Source organism: Amia ocellicauda, chromosome 15 (genome assembly GCF_036373705.1).
Source record: "Amia ocellicauda isolate fAmiCal2 chromosome 15, fAmiCal2.hap1, whole genome shotgun sequence".
NCBI lineage: Eukaryota > Metazoa > Chordata > Actinopteri > Amiiformes > Amiidae > Amia > Amia ocellicauda.
The window spans coordinates 4,208,974-4,231,065 of NC_089864.1; the positions used below are offsets into that span (position 1 = coordinate 4,208,974).

Here is a 22,092-nt window from a genome sequence, read left to right on the forward strand (position 1 = left end):
GTCACTGTGACAGGTAGGACAGGGGCCGGGCTCTACTGGAGATCAGGGCTGTGGTGAGAGACAGGACTCGGGCTGATGTTCTCCTGTTTCATCCTCTCAGCTCACAGAGACGCCCTCACCCTGCCGTCTGGAGCCTCGCTGTCTCTCCCGCTCTACTCTCCTGGGCCGGTGGAGGTGCTGTTCGCTGATGCAGGAGAGGGAGCCTCTGTCTCAGTGTGCGCTGTGGAGAGGGACACAGCGAACCACCCTGGCCCCGGGTACGAACACAGAGTGTCAGTGCAGAGCGTCTCTCTGACCCTGCGCTCACTCACAGCAGCTGACCAGGGAAACTACACAGTGAGGGACTGCAGCACCGGCCGCACTGTCAGCACCGTCTCTGTGTCTGTCACTGCAGAGGGTAAGTGTCCCTTTAATAACACTGTTATACACTGTATAGGTGTCTCAGCTCTGGTGCTTGGGGCACACTGACCTGATTTTAGTTCCAAATAATTGAGCTCTTAATTATCCTAGTCAGACCTTTTTAATAATTAGAGCTGGCCTTTTCAAGTTCAATATGAAATAACATGTTTGAATTCTCCAACATTTTATAAGTAAAATACTGTTTTATTGGTGTAAGTATTTTACATTTCAATAATAAAAAAAATCAAAACAAATTTTAATACTTGTGATAAAAATTTTAAAAAAATCAATTCGTAAAATCACTTAAAAAATTTAAAATCTTAGTGATTAACGCAAACAAAATATTGAACTTCAAATAAACAAGTGCATAAAACAATAAAACAAACTAGTGATTAAAGCAAAAGCTGCAAACCAACAAAAAAGGTCAAATACATTGAAATTAACTGAAAATGCACCGGACAAATCAAAAAACAAATAAAATGATAAAAATAAAAAACAAACCAAAACAGTCAGATGCATTTAAAATCAAAATCCTAACGGCCAATGTATTTGACAAACGAAAAAAACAGAACAAAACTAACCAAAAAACCTAAACAACAAGTGCTTTTAAAAACAACTAAATCTTTAAAAACAGTTAAAATTCGATTTTTAAAATTCATTTTAAAAGGCAATCATTCATAAAAGGATTAAAAGATCTTGGACTCGGGCTCCAGCAGGGGGGGATGACCGTCCCCGGAGGTGGGTCCCATCATGGGATCCTGAGCTCCCCCAGATCTTGTATCTGCCAGTTCTTAAAGGCTTCCTCCTTGCCCCTCTGATGGACCTCCAGATTGACATAATCCCTCACAAGTACCATGCCCCTCCGTGCGATGACAATTGGGTACAGCTCCTGCTTGTTAAACAGACAGATGTTCCGTCCCTCCCACAGGGCCTGTTTCACTGCGCAGACGACACGCTACTAGCACCTCAGGGTAGAAGATGTCAATCCCCTGGCTGGACCATATAGGATCTGCTGGGCAGTCGCCCGCACAGGAACGGCAAACCTGTGGAGGAACGGAGAAAACAGGAGCCAGACCCTGTAGGCGGAGGGGCAATCCCTAAAGATATGAGCCTCCGTGTCCTTCCCCAGGCAACCCTTGTAGGGGCAGATGTCATAAGGGGCTAGGCCCCTTCTGTGCATGAACACTCGGGTGGGGAGACACCGACTCACAGCCATCCAGGAGACATCTTTCTGCGTATTTGTGAGGCAAACGTGCATAGCGTTAGCCCAGATAAACCGGCAGGTTTCGGGAGGGAAATCTTCTATCCGGCTGGTCTCCTGGGTAGATCTCATCTGGCTACAGATGGTCTTATAATCCCAGGAGGCCAGCACGACTTTATGGAGGCCTACTTCTAGCGCAAAGGCTCGGAGCACCCTGTAGAACGGCGGGGGATCCCACGAGTGCGGCCTGGTGTTATCCATGGCGCAGAGGCCGAATGGTCTCAGGCTGCTGGCAAAATAAAAGCGGTTCATAATACTCACAGCAGCCTGGATGTTCTTGACCACGTAGGCCAGCCCCTGCGCCTTTATCAGCCGCACAACGTCCGGGACCCCCCTGCCTCCATCCAGGGTACCCTTCACCATCTGCACTCTTTTCAGCCTCTCCATTTTGCTCCCCCAGACAAACCGAAATATGATCCTGGTCACTAGTTTTGCGACGACCTTGTCTGGGGGGAAGATCATTCCTACGTAGAGGAGTATCGGGAAGAGGATGGCCTTTACGACCAGCACCTTACCGGCCATCGTCAAGGTCCTTGTGCTCCAGCCGTGGATCTTTCTTTGGACTTTAGATAAAGCCTCCTCCCAACTCCGGGTGCCCGTGTTGGTCCCGTCGATCGTGATCCCCAGAACCTTGATGGACGGCTTCACAGGGAACACGGTCGGCGGGCCCCGGCCGACAGGCCATGCTCTGTAGAGGTAGACCTCGCTCTTGGCCCTATTGACAGCGGCCCCCGTCGCCCTGCAGAAGCCGCCCAGCAAGTTCCTCAACCCTGGCCATGGACGGCGCGTCCGTGCAGACCACAGCCACGTCATCCATATAGGCCATGGCTTTCAGTTGCTCTCCGCCGGAACCCGGGAGATGGAAACCTGTCACCCGGACGTCCCGGTGGATCGCCTGCATGAACGGCTCCAGACAGAGGACGTATAGCAGGGCCGACAGGGGACAACCCTGTCGGACCCCCGACCTGACCGGAAATGGTTCGGTCAGGTGGCGGTTCACAAGGACCCTGCTGCTTAGGCCGCTGTAGATGATCTTAACCCACTTCCTCAGGCCAAGAGCGAGACCCATCCTCTCCATGACGAGCTGCAGGTATTCGTGGCCCACTCTGTCGAAGGCTTTCTCCTGGTCCAGGCTGATTAGGACCAGGGGAAGCCCTCTCTCGTTCGAGTAGGCCACGACATCCCTGAGCAGCATGGCGTTGTCGGCCGCCGATCTCCCCCGGGCACCGCAGACCTGGTTGGGACCCACGACTTGAGGGAGTGGCCGCTGCAGACGGAGCGTCAGTGCTTTGGCCAGTATCTTGTAGTCGGTGCACAGGAGGCTGACCGGCCGCCAGTTCCACAGATCCTTTGGATCTCCCTTCTTATGATGAAGAGAGAGGATACTCCTCTTCATAGAAGGGGCCAGTTTACTCTCTCTGTACATCGACCCCAAGACCTGAGCCAGATCTTCCTTAAGCACCTCCCAAAAGATCTTATTGAATTCAGCAGGGATCTCATCGGGACCCGGTGTCCTTCCAGAGTTAAGACTATCACCTGGGAGAGTTCAGTGGTGGTGATCTCTGGATCCTCCTCCGCCTCCTCGTCCCCCTCGTTGCGGGACTCCAACAGGGACAGAAAGTGATGGATCAGATTTTGATCCACCACCTTCTGATCGTACAACTCCCTGTAGAAGTCCCACACTACTGTCTCAACAGCCTCTCTGCCCTCCACCTCCTGCCCCGAGGAGTCGATCATGGAGGACATTGCAGGCCGCCTCTCCTTCGTTTTCTTGCGGCTGCACTTCTCGTCGTCCTCCATGATGCGGACCCTGGAAAGGACCTTGATCTTCTCTTGCTCCTCCCGATAGAGGGCGGAGAGACTCAGTTTGACCCGAGCCACCTCCTCAGCCAGGTCGACTCAGGCGCTGGAGGCGGGTGTTTAGATGGGAATATCACGAGCTTTCCTTTTCCCTAGCTGAATGAAGTAGCCCTTGGTCCTTTTCTTCACCATCTCCCACCACTCTATGGGAGAATCAAAAAGGTCCTTCAGGGTCCTCCACTCCTCGAGGCGTCTGCTAAAGGTCTTAATAACATGAGGGTCATCAAGCAGGGAGGTGTTGAGCTTCCAGACCCCAGGGCCCGACTCCCGTGTGCTCGGGATGAGCACCTCTGTCGTCAGGAGCCTGTGGTCTGAAAAGAAGACCGCCTCCGAAGACATGGCGGTCCTCTCCAGTGGCTTACTGAGGAGGACGAGATCTATCCTGGAGAAGGATTTATTTATTTTAATGTATTTATTTTACTTGTATTTAAGGTCGAGGCTGGCCAACCTGCCCGCCTCTATCACCCTACATTTTTTAACTTCTATGAATAGGTTCTTCAGGAATACGGCAATCCCGTCCGCTTGGGACACGTTGGACCCCGACCAGAAGGATTCACCTAGGGTCCAAGTGTCCCGGAGATCTTTATATTATTTTTGGAACGGGATGCCGCACTCCTGTAAACAGATAATATCTGCTTTCATACCAGCCAGAGAGTTTAAAACATCGGCCCTCTTTTTCACCTCAGCAATGCTCCTCACGTTTATAGATATAATAGTTAAAGCCATAATGGCAGTGAGGACAATTACCCGCTCCGTAACAATCATGTAAAGAAACCCTCCTCTTCCCCACTTCTCTCTTCTCCCTCACCTAGCTTAGCGCTCGCACCCATCATTTCAACCATTTGCCTCACCGCTTGATCCTCTAGGAAGACTATGTGGGGGGCTCGGCTCCCGCCACCCGGTAAGGCTGGCGAAACTCCACTGGGCTCAGGGCCCGCGGTGCTGGAGGTTCTCGCTGGTTCCCTTGTAGCCGAGGCCCGAAGAGCAGATGGCAGGGCAGAGGCTTTGTGTGCGACTGAGGAGAGGACTGGATAGACCCCGCTAGTCGTTCTTTTAACTAATGGTGGGGGAGGGGGTGGTCTCTCCCTTCCCGGCTGTCTGCTGCCGCAGGCCTCCTCCCTCAGCACCAGTGACTCCGCCATTGCGGCCCTGAGGTCTTCTTGGCAGAAGACACTGGCGCTGACTCTCCTCTCCTGAGGACCTGCGGCTCTCCCACTACTGCCGGGAGGGCATACCTCCCCTGAGAGAGTCTCGGTCGTGGGGCTGGAGGGATGTTACTATTATGGGGCCTGTCCTCCACCAGACTGCCCACTGGGGGGAGTGGAGAAGGCCCACAACTCTCCGCTCCGGACTCGGAGTGGGGCGTATAAAACTGAGAGGGAGAGGTCTCAGCGGGGGGGGTAGCTGGCAGGGGGGGGAGAGCCAGCAGAATTAAACCTCTTGCTCTTCGCACCCCCCACACCCATACTCCTCTTCTCTGTCCTTCGCCTCTTCCCCGCCACAACTGTCCACTCCCCCTCTGCCTCCACTTCCGACCCAGAGTCGGAGAGGGAGCTTATGAGACTCCTGAGGACTGTTTCCTCTCTACCTCTATCTAGGGAAATCTCCGTTGGAGGAGCCTCCACTTGATTTTCTGTCTCTCCACTACACCCGAGGGCCCGCGCCCTATTTGCATAGGAGGAGGGACAATTCCTGAAAAGGTGCCCTCCCCCACCGCACAGGTTGCAGGCCCTCTCCTGCTTGCAGGCCCTGGTCAGGTGTTCCCCGCCGCAAACCTTGCACTTAACAACAGTGCAGGCTGCGGCTAAATGACCCAGGGCCCCGCAGTTCCTACACAATTTGGGCATGCCATGGTAAAAGACAAGCCCCCTATTTGCACCTAAAACTACGGTGCTCGGCAGGTGGCGTACCTGCCACCGTCGAGCACCGGTCCAAACCCCATCCTCGTCATTGACTCTCTTGCTTTCAGACAGGATCTCACAGTGTCTCCTCAGCCATACCTCTACATCATACTCTGCCACTGCTTCGTTATAAAACTGGATGGTAACAATTTTTATTTCTCTATCGGTCAGGGCGTCGACCACAAAGTCACTCAGGGGCAAACATTCCTTTTTTTCTCTATAAATGTTCCAAAAACACTCCAGCACTTGTACTGGAGTAAGTACTTATTAAGTAACTTAATTTAACCATGTTGATACAAATTATAATAATAATAAAAACTTAAATATAACGCTGTTCATACTTACCTCAGAAATATGAAGCTCTTCACTCACTGGCAGACAGCTCTTGTCCATCCGCAGCGAAGCCCATCTGGACCAATGAGAGCAGGGCCGCTGCCGCAGTCTATATAGCGCCTCTCACAGCCAGTGCTTCTATACATACGGGCAAAGCAGCCTTCGGTGCCATATACAACCCCAAAGAACAATTTTGCACACTGAGACAGCTCGTCTGAACAAGGAAGTCAGAACAACATAGGCCACAATGCGGGGCTGCAGTAACAGTACAATGCAATGCGCGCAGCCGAGGGATAACTAGACAGCAACTCGGTGCAATTAAGTGTACAACCACAATCAGCTATTTATAGATTTGTACGTTACAATTAATTTGTCTTCCTCGGAGTACCATATGTGTGTGATCTGTGTCAGGGGTGACAAAAAAACAAACTATCAAGGTAAGGACCCTCCAGAACTCTTCCCCTCTAGGTGGGTGTGCAGCCCCCCAGTGCGGAAGCTGCTCATCCGCCCTAGAGCCCCAGTCTCTCCAGTGCAGTCAGTGTCTGCTGAGATGGACGGGCTGGACAGCAGGGCGGCTCTGCTCCTCTTCCTCTGTGAGTACTGCGACTGCCGGATAACTTTATAAGATTTTAGTCAAAGGAAGTGAATGACACTAAATACAATTATGTATAATAATAATAATAATAATAATAATAATAATAATAATAATAATAATAATTCCATCACTGTTTCCGATTACAAAGTCTGAACTGATCCGGGTATTCATCAATTGAAACGATCACACAGTACGGGACACCCAGGACTGTCGTACAGGACAGGCAACCAACTCGGCCTCTAATACAACACAAACTTCCCATCAAAGAACAGGGCTTTGAAGAAACAATTCATGGCTATTTTGCAAATTGCACATATTTCGACGAAATGCGTGTTACGGTAAAAGCTCAATAGTTCAGTAATCACGACTATTTATTGAATAATGACATTTATTAATGTATGTATTTATTTATTAATTAATTTCTTTGCAGACGATTGTTTTAAATACGAAATACCATTTAAAGCAAGCATACAATCTCGTTGGGTTTCAGTGTTTGGAAGAGTTTATATTTGTGGATAGACTTGTACATAAATAACACTATAATAACATACATACAATGTAATAACGATATATCGTTAACTACTTTACAGATAATACAATTACATTATAGACAAAGCACAACAGTTTTCAAAGCATTTCAAGTTTTACATTTTGAGAGAACAGCAAGAAACAGAAAGATAACTAATTGATTTAAGAAAAATACGAATTATAATTTAATTTAATTTTTATGGGGGTTGATTAATACTTTCATTGTAATTTAAAAATCGAAATGCAATCGTAAGATTTGGATAATTTATATAAACGAACAATTACGCACTGTGTGAAAATAGCATTCCGGTCATGTTTTACATAAGGAATCCTATACCAACGTGTGCATGTAATAATAATATAAATAGCCTAATGATAATTTATGAAGCGCATTTCAATATTGACGCAAGGTCGTACAAAAAAGGTAAAACATTTAAAATGTAATAAAACCAGCTTGCAAATAATACAAGCAAATAATTTCATGATGATAATAATGTGGCCTAATTGAGTTTAAAACAAGACATTAATTTCATTTAATACAATAATCGGAATCTAATCGAATATTTTGTGCAATAACAATTTAGATTGCATATACTTATATGTATTTAATATGTCAACGTTTCGGCGACAAACGTTCTGAAGCGTAGCATAATTAAAGGCGATTTATATGATTAGGCTTTTTATAATAATCTTTTAAATACTATTTATACTATACTATTGTAGTGGTGTCTGTCCTGAGCCGCTCCTCTGTGTCCCGCTGCTGTAGTGGTGTCTGTCCTGAGCCGCTCCTCTGTGTCCCGCTGCTGTAGTGGTGTCTGTCCTGAGCCGCTCCTCTGTGTCCCGCTGCTGTAGTGGTGTCTGTCCTGAGCCGCTCCTCTGTGTCCCGCTGCTGTAGTGGTGTCTGTCCTGAGCCGCTCCTCTGTGTCCCGCTGCTGTAGTGGTGTCTGTCCTGAGCCGCTCCTCTGTGTCCCGCTGCTGTAGTGGTGTCTGTCCTGAGCCGCTCCTCTGTGTCCCGCTGCTGTAGTTCTGGTCCAGCGGGAGAGTCTGTGTGAAGCGGCCGAGCGGCGGACTGTCAGAGCCGGGGACACCGTCACCCTGGACTGCGGTGTCAAACACGAGCGGGAAACCGTGTGGTTTGGACAGCGAGGCGAGGAGGCTCCGGTTGTGGTGGTCGCAGTCAGTACACCACTGCCCGGAGAAGATGCTGGTTTCCAGAAGCGGACTGCAGCCTCTGCTCGCTTGTCTGCGCAGTGGAACTCCTCGTCCAGCACCTTCAGTCTGCGCATCCACAACATCAGCGACTCAGACCTGGCGCTGTACTACTGCGGGGGGAGGGCTAATGGAAGTTGGCGATTTGGAAATACAATCAGAATCGTCTTTACCGGTAGGAAAGCTGAACAAATCTTCGAAAATGTTCGTTAAGTAATTAAACTATTATTTCGTTAAAATAATAAACTCCGCTCGATTATGTAGTTTCACAGATAGTCTCTGACCAACCATAGAAAAAACACTGCAAGGAATTGAACTGGGTGAAGAACTCTCTCTCTCTTTTTGTTTGGTTTGGCTTCAGTAGAAGAGCCCAGTGACCCTCCCGTCTCTCCCCCTGCCCCCTGTGTGCTGAGCTGGGCGCTGCTGGGCTGTGTGTCTGCAGGCTGCCTCCTGCTCTCCGGCTGTCTCTGCTGTCTCTGGAGCAGGAGAGGTGAGACACTGAGTTGTGGTGCAATTTTGCAGTCTGATGCACTAGTGATGGTTGGATACATAAACATTTTGATTTATCTATTAAACATACAAACTGAAAACTGAAAAACACTTGCATTTTCCTTGTTGTTTGTTAAAAATGCATAAAACAGTAATTGAGGCAACTGCAACACTTACAGCAATAGTTGAATACATTGTGCTCCCCTAACTCTCTGTCTGTGTCTCTGTGTCCAGGTGGTGTTCAGTGTGTCGGGGCGCAGAGGAGTCCAGGGCAGAGCAGGAGTGAAGGAGCAGCGCAGGTATTGTGTACAGTCCTGATGGACACACTGTAGAGAGAGGAGCACACAGGGGAGCCGCTCGACACACTGTAGAGAGAGGAGCACACAGGGGAACCACTCGACACGCTGTACAGAGAGACGCACTTATTATCAATTGAAAAATTGGACACCCTTTGGCAAGTGGGCAATATCATACACATGGGGTACAACATAAAACAATTCAGCAATACGATCAATAGAGTGACTTAGAAAAATGCAGATGTTGATGTATTAGTAGTGCTGGACAATACACCAATGCAAGTCGATTGTAGTGACCTGTGAAGAGCTACAGCTGTTAGACACCAGAGTTATTACACACTTACCACCTGCTTCCTAGGATATTACATTAATACATAACATGTTTAAAAATGTTGCAATTTAGCTCAGTGCTGCTAATATCAATTGTCTCCAGGGCAGTGCTGTGGGATACAACTTTCAAATTAAATTCTTCTTCCACTTTATACTGATGTCTCGCAGGGGGAAGACAATGATGTGAGTTACACCCCTCTGGAGATCCGTACAGAATCCCGATGCCAAAGCACACATCCTCAAGAGAAGACAAATATTTGCACTTTCTCTGAAATTCTTTATGTTAGAAAATACTAAATGCAATGGTATCTTCATAAATTATAATTATTTAAATGCAGTTGGCATTCTTGAAAACTGCCTTGCAATTCTGGGCGAACAGCAGTGTCCAAGTGAAAGAGCTGAGATTGCCTTTGACACAAAGCTTGCTCTGTGTGCGAGTAATTTACAGCGGATATTGAAACCGTGCACTCTCTCTGTAAAATAATCTGATTTTGTATCACTGTTAACTGCGATGTGAACTTTTAACAAACTATCGAATTAAAATGGGGATTCACTGCCCCAGATCTTTAGATTCCTCCCGCAGTGCTTCACTCACTATAATTAAAACAGTTCAGTGGATCCCACCAGGACAGCCACAGCTCCATGAATGAGTGTAATGGAGACCTGGACAGTGAACTCCATCTGTATTGGAAAATGTAAACACATAAATAAATAAATGAATAAATAAATAAATAATAAACAACTGAATGAACAGCATTTTTTTAATCCAGGTTTCACAGTTTTCAGTTTAAATTGTTAACTCCTCGGCAACCATAAGAATGTTAGCAACCAATTTTGTCACGATGTACTGTGGTTTACTTTTGTTATTTGAAATCTTTGCAACCGTAGCTAGTGTGCTAACTTTGAACCCCTGTAATTTGTGGAATAGATCTGAGTAAAATCCTTGTGAACCAAATGAAGCGAGAGAATTAAGATAACCACCAGTATAAAGCCTACAGATGCTGACTTGCAGACAGTCCGCCGGAGTCTATTTGGCTGAGCTGCTGAATACATACAACACACTAAACAGGTTTTATACTAATAATCAAATCACATTATTATAACTCAATGTGATTTCATATAATGTACACCTGTGGACAAAGTCAGTTAGTCTCTGATTTTGATGCATTAATATCCTGTTTTAAGAAGGCTTAAGAACTGCTTTCTTACAGTGCACCAAAAGTCTGAATCAAAATCATAAACCTCCCGCGAAGGGGTGCCCAGAAAGCAGACCGTTTTGAACACAATCTTTTGTATTGATGTGTGATGTTTGAGGTGCAGTGTAGAGCCTCCCACAGACATCTGAGGCTATAGGTGAGAGATGCTTTCCTCTGAGTGTGTAGGTATTCAGTGTTTGTGAGAACTGCACAACACCTGGTCTAGTCCTGCGCTCTTATACACCGCAATCAAAAGCCCCCCACTCAGTGTGACAGATACTGGCGGCTGTGGTGTTCACTCACACTTGTGCACACACACACATGCAAAAAACATTTCCATTAGCTCTGAGCTGATCTACCAAAAATGAAACCAAGAAAACAAACCAACAAAGAAATTGGTTGTGCGTGCTAATCCGAGTATGTTATCGATGTACATGCCTGTGTGTGTCAGTTGGTGATCATCTGCAGCTCTTGGTTTGATCAGTAGACTGTCTGGTTCCAGAATATGTCATAATTGTGAATATTTTCTGAGATTTTGTATTCCTACTCAGACCAAGTATCCCCCCACCCCCCCATTTCAGAATGCGGAGGGGGGGGTGGGCATAAATACGGGGGGGGGATAAAAACCACATTTTACCAGAGGGGTTTATCAGTTTAAGGGGTTAAATTTTGTGTAACTAAAATGATTCCATGATTTCTTTTTTATCTCCAATTGTTTATTTGTTCTATGCTTTAATTTCAGAGTACACCGAGACATTAAACTGCGTACATTTAAATAAAAACTGGAAAAATGTAGGTGTTCTAAAACTTTTGGCCGGTTGTGTACCTGCACATCGCAAATGACAAACTTGTGCCTAGTCACGTTTTGTTATGTATAGAGTAGTAGGAAGTGGCCCCTGACAACAAAATGAACCCTGACCAGGTGTCTGTCTGGTAGCTCAAGCTTTTTATGTGGTGTAGGCCTCAATGAACGGTTTCAGATGCGGGATGTCTTTTGAATACAGCCGTGTGAAACATTGTGACAACCAGCATGAGAGTCTGCTAACTCGCCCATGGCTTCCCCTCCTCTCTCAACAAGTGGACGGCCACAGGAAACTCTGATGCTGGGGAGTCAAAATGGACACTGCTAGTGTGTTAATCCACAGGGCAAGCCTGAGTACAACAAGCAAACAAACACCTCTACAAATAAACACATGCACAAATTGTTTATAGCCATGTATATGTTTAATCACTAACCTCTTAAGACCAAGGTCTTGTTTATAAGAATTGTACCAGAACAGTTCTCAGTTTTATAGCTGGTTTAAAAACCACCTTCCTAACCAGTCAAATGGGGGGTCGTTAAAGGATTAAATCCAGCAGTCAGTAAGAGGGTCTGAACAGAGGAGGACACAGATAAGGGCATTTGCCAATAAATAAATAATAATAATATAGACACTGTACAGCCTTTCAAAGCAAATATAAGCAACAGCCATGACATAACATCAGTATGAGGTATTCTGCACTGGGGGCTTTACTCAAAAAACTGGATCCGTTAACACTTGACTTTCCTAATGCGAGATTTTTTTTTTATGTCACACCTTTCAGCCTTGACCAATCAGATGTCTGAATTCATGGTTTTCATGCACAAACATATTGTCTTTCAGTGCATCCTTCTTGCACATGCTTTGCAGGGTCAGCTCTTGGGCCTCCATGTGTCTGAACCCTGCCTTCCTCCCCAAAGTCCTGTCTTTTCCTTTTATAAACAGGCCAGTGGAGCTGATGGCTTTCCATCCTACCCCTTTTCCTCTGCTGAAGAGGAGAGACTGCACCTGCTTTGCTGTCTGGACTTTGCATTCCTATATGAACAGGACTTGGGCCATCATACAAAATGACTGGGTCAATGCTATTGCTTTGGTGTATGAGTCCACTGGCCTTCCTGTGCTGGAAAGCTTGGTTGCATATTCTACGCAGGGATGTAGCTTCTTTGAGGGCCCTCATTATGGGGTGCCCTTGAGTCAATTTTGTGCAGTGGAAGATGGACTCCCCTACACACCTTTATTAGATTTTACAGGTTAGACAGTCTGAGCTCAGCTCAGTCTCTTGTGCCGCCTGTTTTGGGTCCTTCTGAGCAGGTTTGAGTTTCCCTTCACCTCATTACTTTATTCTTCATTTTTCTCTACGCTCGACCTGGTCCTTTGGACAAGGTGCTCCTCTGTTCCATTACATTTTTCTTGCGAGTTTTTTGCTGTTTGTCCTCCCCCACAATTGTTTTGGCACATAGTAAAGATTCCAAAATGAACCAGAGAAAGAGATGCAGGGTCAATAAAAGGAATTTATTAGGAGCAGCAGCAATGAAGACCATTCATGGGGCCGTCCAACATACAGTCCTAATGAAGTAAGAAGTACAAGCATTTTTATGCTGGCAGAAAAAGAGATAACAAGAATCACATGCTGTCCTGTGTAAGTCTGCCTGGTAACTCCGTCAGAGTACCCATATGGTCAAGTACATGGAAACTTAAGACATATGTAATGTTTTATATTAGGAGGGCTCATGTGATGTATTATCCCAGAACTGCTAACTTCTTATCAGACCCTGTTCTTCTGGGTCTCAATGTTGAACTATGGCACAGTACAGAAGCACAGCAAGGCAGTGACCAAGTTCACAGACACACGGGGAAAGCATGCAGTTCTTCACAAAAATCCCATAATCTCTTTTTGGGATCTAATTTCAAATCGAAAGATAACGCTACAGGTTGTGGATAACCTCTGGTTATCTGAAAGAGAAAATAGTTCCCACGTTTGCGAGGTTACTCTATAGTACTGTGTAGGGCTCTGGTATGAGAGGAGTTATGCTGTGGCAGGAGAGGATCCAGCACATCACAGCATGTGTCGGCAGCTTTGATACAAGACTTCAGTGCTTCCAGTGCAAGTTGTTTTATCATATCACACTTTATACCACTAATTCATAAAGACAGTGGAAATATAGAAATCTGGTCTGTTATGCAGTCAGATGATTTGGTAGAATTATTCAAATCTCAAAGGACCAGAGCTCCCCTCACTGAGCACAGAGACTGAACTGGTGGCAATTTTCGAAGCTGCATTGACATGGCACTTCTGTCTTTCATTTTTCTTCCTTTGCTTGTTTAGCAATTATTACTTGTTGAAAGTCACCTTTTATGTGACCTTTGAATTATCAATAGGACAACATATAATTATAGATTTTAGAAATAAATGGATTTTAAGTATTTAATAATTATTATTATTTTATTTTGAATAATTGTCCTGTATTGTAGACTGTCAGACATGTATTTACATCCATTACACAGGGGGTCAGGTTTCTATGGAGGGTGATCAGTGCCAAAATTAAGATGAACTTGATTATGAACATGAAGATGATTATGAAGATGAACATGAAGATGATTATTAACATGATTATGAAGACGAACATGAAGATGATTATGAGCACTGGATAGGACAATACGCGCACTGGTCCCGCCCACCAGCTCTGATTGACAGAGTTCAATGTTTTGTCACATCGAAAAAAAAAGAAACACAAGAGACGTTATGAAATGTAGAAGCGCACTGAGACAAACGGGAAATAAATAAATATATACATGTTGAAACTAATGAATGTATAAATACATGTTGCAACGCTGGGCTTCTCTCTGCAGTGTCTCACTGTTATAACACAAACCCGCACATCTGTATCAAATCCCTTCAGTTGTGAATTTCACGTTGTTTTTAAAAATACTTCCTAACACACCAAAGTCGCGTTCTTTTATCTCAGATTTCAGCATTTGCGCAGATTTCCAGCGCTCCGATTGGTGGAGTCGCGCATACCCGCAGACGTCTGCGCTACTGGAACAGCCGCTAACCACGTAATGCGCATGCCTGGAGCAGAGCCACTTCGTGTGCTGGCAACTGTCTCTTCCTCATTGTAACTGCTGTTCAGAAGCAACGAGTAGAGAATGTCTCACAGGAAAACACTGACCCGAAAACCTTATTCAACGTGAAGAATTTAAATCCGTTTATTTTTCCGTGAGTACTGAGCACGTTTATTTATAAAAAAAAATCTGCAATGTTATATATTAATTTGTGATTAAATAATATTAATATTTCAACGCTATTAGTAATGAATATCCATTGTTCAGACAGAAGTGGCTTAATTTTAAATATAGTATAGTCATACGTGCTGTGACGTTGGTTCGTTATAGTGCTGTTCATCCTAAAAGCTATTTTTATTGTAATGTAAAAATAAAATAAAATCCATCCAGTCGTTCTAATGTACCGCGCGCGGTAAAGTCTGGTTTCCTCCGCCGCGTCAGAGGGGCGTGGCCAACTCGGATATTTATTTTATATAAAAGTCCCATTACTGTCTCTGCCTTCCTAAAGTGATTGAGATTATTCAATTAAAGTCACGTCGGTTTCTGTGGGATCCAGATGTTGTTTAAAGCGATTAGCTTAATTATAAAACTTTAATAATAATAATGAAAATACGTATTATTATTATTATTATTATTATTATTATTATTATTATTATTATTATTAACATATTATTTATTTATATAGGTATTGTTTATATTAAATGTAAATGTCCCATCGGTTTCCTTGGGTTCCTGACGTTGTTTTAAGTGATTCATCATAAAACATAGCCTACATAATAATAATAATAATAATAATAATAATAATAATAATAATAAGTATTCTTCTTCTTATTATTATTATGGATATATATATATATTATACCATTTAATTACATAGGTATTGTTTATATTCATTTTTTTTAATAAGTTATGTGAACATGTGAATCCTAAGAATCATTTGTGAAAAACCGCATCATCCCTCAAAATTGAACAGTGACGGGCTGATGGCTTGATATCTCTAATCACAGACGCCAAATTAAAACAAATCATACAATAAAAACAGGTGTCACGTGGTTCGTTTTGTTTAGCCTCGTCAGCCCACACATAAGTAGTTATTGAAACCCATTCTCATATTAGAGAAATAAATAAGACTGTGAAATTATTATTATTATGAGTTATCCGTACAAGGATTCACATATAAAACTGTGAAACAATTCACATTATAGGTCATCTTTAATGTAGAGTTGTTGTGAGAACGCTATCTGTTGTGTTTTGGAATAACATACTTTTACTACAGTACATATCGTTTCATTTTTTTGTTTTTGTTTTTTACAAAATATTCTTATGATTCACATGTAAAACAGAGACTGTGAAACAATTCACAATTTGTATTCTTAGCATTGGTTTGAACGTTGGTTTTAGTCTAGGTGCTGTGGTTGGGGAGATAAAGCAATTTAACGCATGTTAAAGTGTGTATGTGGTATGTTATTGTTTTTCACAAATTATTCACAGTTACAACAGAGGCAGTGAAACAATCGTCAATTGGTCTTTACATTGAAAACGCTAGAGGTTGGGGAGATACAGCTGTTTTAATTCACGTCGGGAGTCGAATATTAAGCGAATATGGAAAGTCAAGCTAACTTCACCACGGTATTTAACCGGATTTCTTTGGTCTTTCTTCTGTAAGAGTTACAGTGAACAGTTTTGGACAGATTGTGTCGCCTTCACGTAGAGTCGGATTATTGATGTAGTGTTGTGGTGATATTTAATACGAGTTATGGGTTTGTATATATGCATTGAGTATGCTGGATGAAGATGGATGCACACATGCATAAAAATACGTAAATTAAAAGGTATTCCAAACATTAACCATTTTCAGTGTGTGCAACTAAAAGTGAAAAGTGTGCAAAGAAGTTTTAATTAAACAAAAAAACTGTTCATGCATTCTCTTGTCTTTACCACATAATTTGAATACTGCCCTCCACCCATTATTTTCATAGTACACCTAATCCCTGCACAGCAGTACAAACGGATTAAGAAAATATCACAAATAGCCTAAAAAGCAAGCGTCCTTGAAAATGTTACTGAATCAGTGTCAATCAAAAAAAACTCATCAACATCATAAACAATTAGGTAAATAGGAGCTATTCAATATGATGATTTCCCCCGTGATACTAATACAGTAAAAAACTGAATATGAGAGTCCAGTACAACTAGCATACATTAAATTATTATTTTTTCTTTGTTTACTTTGACATTGGAAGTGTGGTTACATTTAACATATAAACACGAAAGGTACGCATGTGGGAAAGCATATTTGCAAAAATAATTGAACCTACTGTTATAATTTAGAACTCGCTTAAAATATGTGGATATTGTGTATAGAGCTGGTAGAAATATACCGTAAAACGTGTATTATTCGCCGGGCTCTAATAAACGTCGGGTTACGCGTTTTCATTGCATTACTGTTAATAGTGATTGTAGTTAACTGCCATTGCGACTGAAACCTGAGATTGGTGTGTGAGTTGTGTAGCAGCGTTTTGTCTTTTAGTTTTAGCGAGACTTCACAGTGTCAATCCGGTGTATAGCCTACAATTCATTGAATGTTGTTTTGCTTTCATTCGATTAAAATGAAACTAAAAGCCTGTGCCTACTGCTGCAATGAAGCAAACTATTCCATCGCCTTGTTTTTCATTTTCGTCATACATCTGTTTAATAAAGTAGCAGCACATTATGCCGATGCGGAGATGCGATTGTATGTATACGAAATATCGGCAGTTCTAGTGTTAAATAGCTTGTTCTAAATCTACTGTGTAGGCATACCTGACGTAACGAAAAAGTGGTTCAAGACAGTTAATTAATGTACAAGGACACTTGATTTTATTTTCAAAAGTTAATATGCCGTGGGGAAACACAAAGCAATGTTTCCATCCAAGCATTTTCATGAAATCGTGAGCATTATCTAATTAGAATAGCTGGATGGTAACAAAACAATTCGACAAAACTATCTCTTTAAATTTGTGGATAAAGCGTTTATGCGACCATAGGCGATGGAAACGCGTCTGCCTAATCAATAATAATGTGGCGAATAGTACATGATATTACATGTCTGTAAATCTGCAGCATAACTTTCCCCAGAGCTGGCGACGCGCGTTGTATATTCAGTGAGTCCAGGCGTTGTGTGTGAAGATGCCGCAGACACGAGTTGCTTGTTTGTGTTATTAGCCACACATGTAACTTAATGGCTACAGGACAGAAGGGAACTTTCACATAACTATTTAAAAAGAGCCCAATACTGACAATTCAAAATTCAGTTATAACAATGAATACGGCTTATTGAATGTCTTTACCGTTGTTTTTTGTTCATCTGTTTACAGAACAGCGGCGTCGCCAGACATTTTTGCTGTGGCTGCGGCCCCGAACATTTTCAGTGGAGCCCACAATATAATTTGACCGTTAGCCCCCCGTCTTACTGGAGGAAACAACTTCAGCCCCCCTAAAACCAGCAGTCTAGCGACGCCCCTGATCTGAATTGAGACAGTCGTGTCCAGATGATTCAGGAACTCAAGCACCGAGAAGCAAGATCAGACGTTTGTCGTTTATTCTTTTAAATGTTTCATTTACTATTTGTGAATAAAATGTGTGCATATTATTCCTTAATAATGCCTCTGCTGAGTGATTTGAATACGATCTTACTGTTGTGTTTTGATCTGGCGAACTGTAGTTCTCCAAGTGGCTAATGCACATTTAGTTATTTAATATTAAATGCGTTATTTCATTAGGCTTGGTTCTGTTGAGTATATGTATAAGATGCCAGCTTTTTAAATAACTGTGTGTATTGGATAATACACATTTTAGAAATACTCTTAAGCTTCCCGCATTCGTACCTCTCAGGGAGAGAGAAATGAAGCAGCATTGACAGTGTGACTGTATATCTGCTCTTCTGCAATATATTTCTACAAGATCAAGACCGAGCTCTGAAAACACCGAGGGTTACAGGACGATACAGGATACATTGGGGGACATTGAACATTTGCAGGTCAAAACACGGCTGGACATCGTCAGGGAATCCCTTGCATAGGAAATGTAACATTTGCACTTCGTGAAGGATATAAGACCTGTTTTAACACTGTATGATCTGTGATTAGCACAGTGAAATGAGGTATTGTTTAATTTAACCCTCATCCAGAGCGATTTACAATTATACAGCTGGGTATTTCACTGAAGAAATCTCAAGGGTACAACCGCACTGCCCCACTACTCCACAGTGCTGTATTAGTAGTGCTGAACAACACAAACGCCTTATGAGTTCACCAACAACCTGCATTAACACACCAGTGCAAGTCAATTGTATTGACCTGGGAAGAGCTACAGCAGTAAGACACCAGAGAGAATCCACCCAGGATTTGAACCCACAACCTTTGAGTTACAATTCAATACTGAATATACTGGTGTAGCGGTGCTCAGTCCACTTTTTCCTTTGTACTAAGCGCCTTACTTGGTTTAAAAAAAAAAAAAGTTCTAAAAATAAAGAACATTTACCTTATGTTACCTCTTACCTTATGGCTGACGGTGTTTTATCCGATAATCCGGTAATTGAGATTAAACATTTTTTGTTTGCTTATTTTTGTTAGCGTGTGCTTTATGATCTGTTCTGAACTGGACCACCTGCCAGATCAAACAAATCTCCCCGCTGAGCGGAGATTATAGAGTTTAGTAAGATATAAACTCCGGTGGGTGTGGAGAACGGAGATAATTATATTAATTATAGGCTAAATGGATCAACTTCCTTTCCTAATATGAAGGAGACATTGGATTCAAAACCCATAGGCAACTTTGAAAACCAGTTATTATTATTATTATTATTATTATTATTATTATTATTATTATAAAATACTTAATACATCTGTGCCATACTGTACAATATCATCACTATAACTGGACTGCCATTGGTCGAGAGCCGCGCATCACTCAAACGTCGCGTCACAAATTGCTGTGGGAGAAATCTTGACGCGACGCGCCGGTGTGTCGCGGGCTTTGGAAACGACAACATGGAGATATTATGATTCCCTGAATTGTCAGGGTTCACAGTTAGTCAGGGTTCACATTTCTACATCTACCTTGGCGACCTGGGCCATTTAATATATCAATTTCACATTAGATGTCTGGACATTTAATGTGAAAGTGATATTACTTTTGAAATACGGAAGATTGAGCGTAAGGGATAATATCATATTAATAATAAACTTAATAAAATACATTTAATGAAAGATCCCTGTCAGTTTAACTGCAATGTGGTAAATAAATTAAAATGCACACAAACTAAAACGTTTCCCACACAAACACACACAATTACGTCTAACTACATTTACTTGTGTTGAATTACAGTATATTAAGAGTGTATGACAATTAGATAATGACACCACATAGACATTCCTTCTTCCTCACCTCTACTGAGTTTTCTATCTCCAGTCCCCTTGGCTCTGCCCCCTCCAGTGAAAACCCTGATCCGTCTCTTCAAAATTTATCTCCTGGCACGCTCTTGCCATTTATTTTATTAACTAATAGCTCCAATAATAAATATATCATAATATACATAATAATGATGATGAACATAATAATCATACTACTACTAATAATGTCTTCTTTGTAGGTCTCTCGGCATGTGGATCTGGTGGATTGTTCTGGTTGTGACTATCACTGCAGGTAGGAGATTTTCTGTTTCTTACTCTTTTTATGTTATTTTATGTTAACAAGAGCATGACTAGTGATGTTGCTGTGTCTCAGTCTGTCTCCCTCTCTATCTCTCAGTCTCCTCAGCTTCTGTCTCAGTGTCAGTGAGAGTCGGGGACTCTGTCACTCTGCCCTGTGATGGATCAGCCTGCAGAGGGACTCCTGTAGAGAAGATCTACATTAAATGGGAGACAATAACACATCCCGTCTATGAGTTTGTCTATGGAAAGTCCTATCCCAGCTCTGGGTTTGAGAACAGGACTGAGGTTCCCCTGGAGAGGATCAGACAGGGGGACTTCTCTCTGAACCTCCAGCACACACTGTTCACTGATGGAGAGATATACAAGTGTTTCTGTGAGGGAGATGGAAACCGGGACATTCTTCTTGGAAATGTTAGTCTCACTGTCACAGGTAAGAGAGTGAATGTTTATTTTTCCCTCAGCAGAATGTGGTTCTTCCTTTATATCCTTTGTCAAGGCTACTCATTTTAATATTGCAGGTGCCTCCACTTGTGCCCTGTTTCCACTGGTGTCTGTGGCCAGTTTTTCTGCCTCTCTTTACTCTCTGCTAACCTAGCAGAAGCAGACAGCCCACCAACAAAGGAAATATGCATACACACACACACTTACATACTTGTCTGCATTTCACTTTTCACACTTTCAATGGCCATTTATATTGGTAATACCAGAAACTTTCTATGCAGGAACCTATTCTTTCAACCTATTCTTAATTGATCTACTCATTCAAATTAATGAGACTGTGAGCCTGAATCAATGTATTTACAGAAGATACAATAACACCCTCTTTCCATTTCATATGATTTTACCATTTATTTAAAATATATATTGCTACTGTTATAAAAATGTGTAGTTCTGCAGTTGCCGACTTTTTAAAACCGACAAAGTATAGACGGTTGGTTTTCAAATGCAACCCTGGTTATCTGAAAAAGGAAGCAATGCTCAAGGGGGAGGGGTTTCTGCACACTTCCGTTTGAACCCGATCAAAACGTCACTCTATCAAAGCTGCCATTGGCCCCAGCACACGTTACTCAAACATCTCCATTCCAGTTTCTGTTTGTATAAAAGGTGATGTCTGCACAGGTTCATCCTCTTTTGCCGGGTGCTAGGACTCCCGCATGACCTTGCAACCCTTGGGCAGTGCTTCCTTTTTCAGATAACCGCAACCTTTTTTGCAACCTATCATTTTGGTTGGAAGCACTGGCCAAGGGGGAGGGATTACTGTATAACAAAACCGTCGCAAGGGAGGAGGCAGCGAGCTGATAAGGGAGCCTGCCCCGAGGCATACCAGTAGGGGGCCTTGGCAACATAACTCAAGACAGTAATTCCAGGGCCCCATAGGGCCACACCCGAGCCGCCCAGGTGCGAGGACCGCAGTCATACTCTTACCAGGAACTGTCTGCAATCAGCATATAGAAAGCAGGGCTACAGAGGTTAAATCTTATGGCCTCCGCTTACAATAGCAAGGCCGGCTGCTCTACCAGTGCAGCTAGGAGCAAGGCCATATATCTACTTGCACAATATGTGGCACAAGGCTATCAGGCACAGGATTTTTTTTGTGCACTATGTACTATATAAGTCACGGTGTGCAGGAACCGTCTCATGGGCTGTTGGAGCCTTCCAAATAGCATAGCTAATGCAAGGCAACTACAGCTCTTACCGTGTCAATAAATGAACTATATACACAGTGGGGCACTGGAGAAGCTCAAAGTGCCCTCAGCTGGACAACAATAGCAGCGGTCCCCTGCTCCATGGCGTTTACACAGCAAGAGCGGGCCACAGACCTGCTGACCAAGGAACTATATACACAGCGAAGCAGCAAGAACAGCTTGAGTGCCATCAGCTGGGAACAGCGGCAGTGATGCTCCTGTCTACTATATCAAGGACAGAGCCACAGACCTGCTGTTTACACAATATCTGTACATAGCGGGGTACAGGCCAGACACTGTCACAGTTCAAAACACATCCCCAGTTCTCCACTAAATGTCGCCATTAACTTTCTTTTCCAGTCACTTCTCCCAGCTCCAATCATTCAGTCAACATTCCTGAAACCCATGTGAACTTTTGCAATCACCCTCTTCTTCGCCCTGCACCTCCTAACTT

At 43.3% G+C, this 22,092-nt stretch overlaps 2 protein-coding genes across 5 annotated transcripts in view; both read left to right on the forward strand.

The window, feature by feature from the left end:
• Nucleotides 1-22,092, forward strand: part of LOC136711094 (uncharacterized) — a 28,729-nt gene that overhangs the window by 921 nt on the left and 5,716 nt on the right. For 2 of the 4 annotated variants that reach the window (XR_010804704.1, XM_066687089.1), the window contains exons 1-3: nt 14,298-14,414; nt 19,893-19,945; nt 20,051-20,383. Coding sequence is in view for 2 of the 4 variants with exons in the window: in XM_066687089.1 (XP_066543186.1) it covers nt 19,903-19,945; nt 20,051-20,383 (376 nt within the window). In the remaining 2 variants the exon portion in view is untranslated. Of the gene's footprint in view, nt 1-14,297; nt 14,415-17,616; nt 17,903-19,892; nt 19,946-20,050; nt 20,384-22,092 lie in introns of those variants that run through there. The other 2 variants (XR_010804703.1, XM_066687090.1) reach the window with 2 other exon arrangements.
• LOC136711095 (uncharacterized) lies at nt 6,248-8,930 on the forward strand. Its single transcript, XM_066687091.1, has 4 exons — nt 6,248-6,347; nt 7,902-8,261; nt 8,451-8,576; nt 8,810-8,930. The coding sequence occupies exons 1-4, from the start codon at nt 6,305-6,307 to the stop codon at nt 8,905-8,907; spliced, it is 627 nt and encodes a 208-aa protein (XP_066543188.1). The 5' UTR covers nt 6,248-6,304; the 3' UTR covers nt 8,908-8,930.

Coding starts and splice junctions, on each gene's coding strand:
- LOC136711095 (XM_066687091.1), top strand. CDS start 6,305: ATGGACGGGCTGGACAGCAGGGCGGCTCTGCTCCTCTTCCTCT. Junction 8,262..8,450: donor AATCAGAATCGTCTTTACCG/GTAGGAAAGCTG, acceptor TGGCTTCAGTAG/AAGAGCCCAGTGACCCTCCC. Junction 8,577..8,809: donor CTGTCTCTGGAGCAGGAGAG/GTGAGACACTGA, acceptor CTCTGTGTCCAG/GTGGTGTTCAGTGTGTCGGG.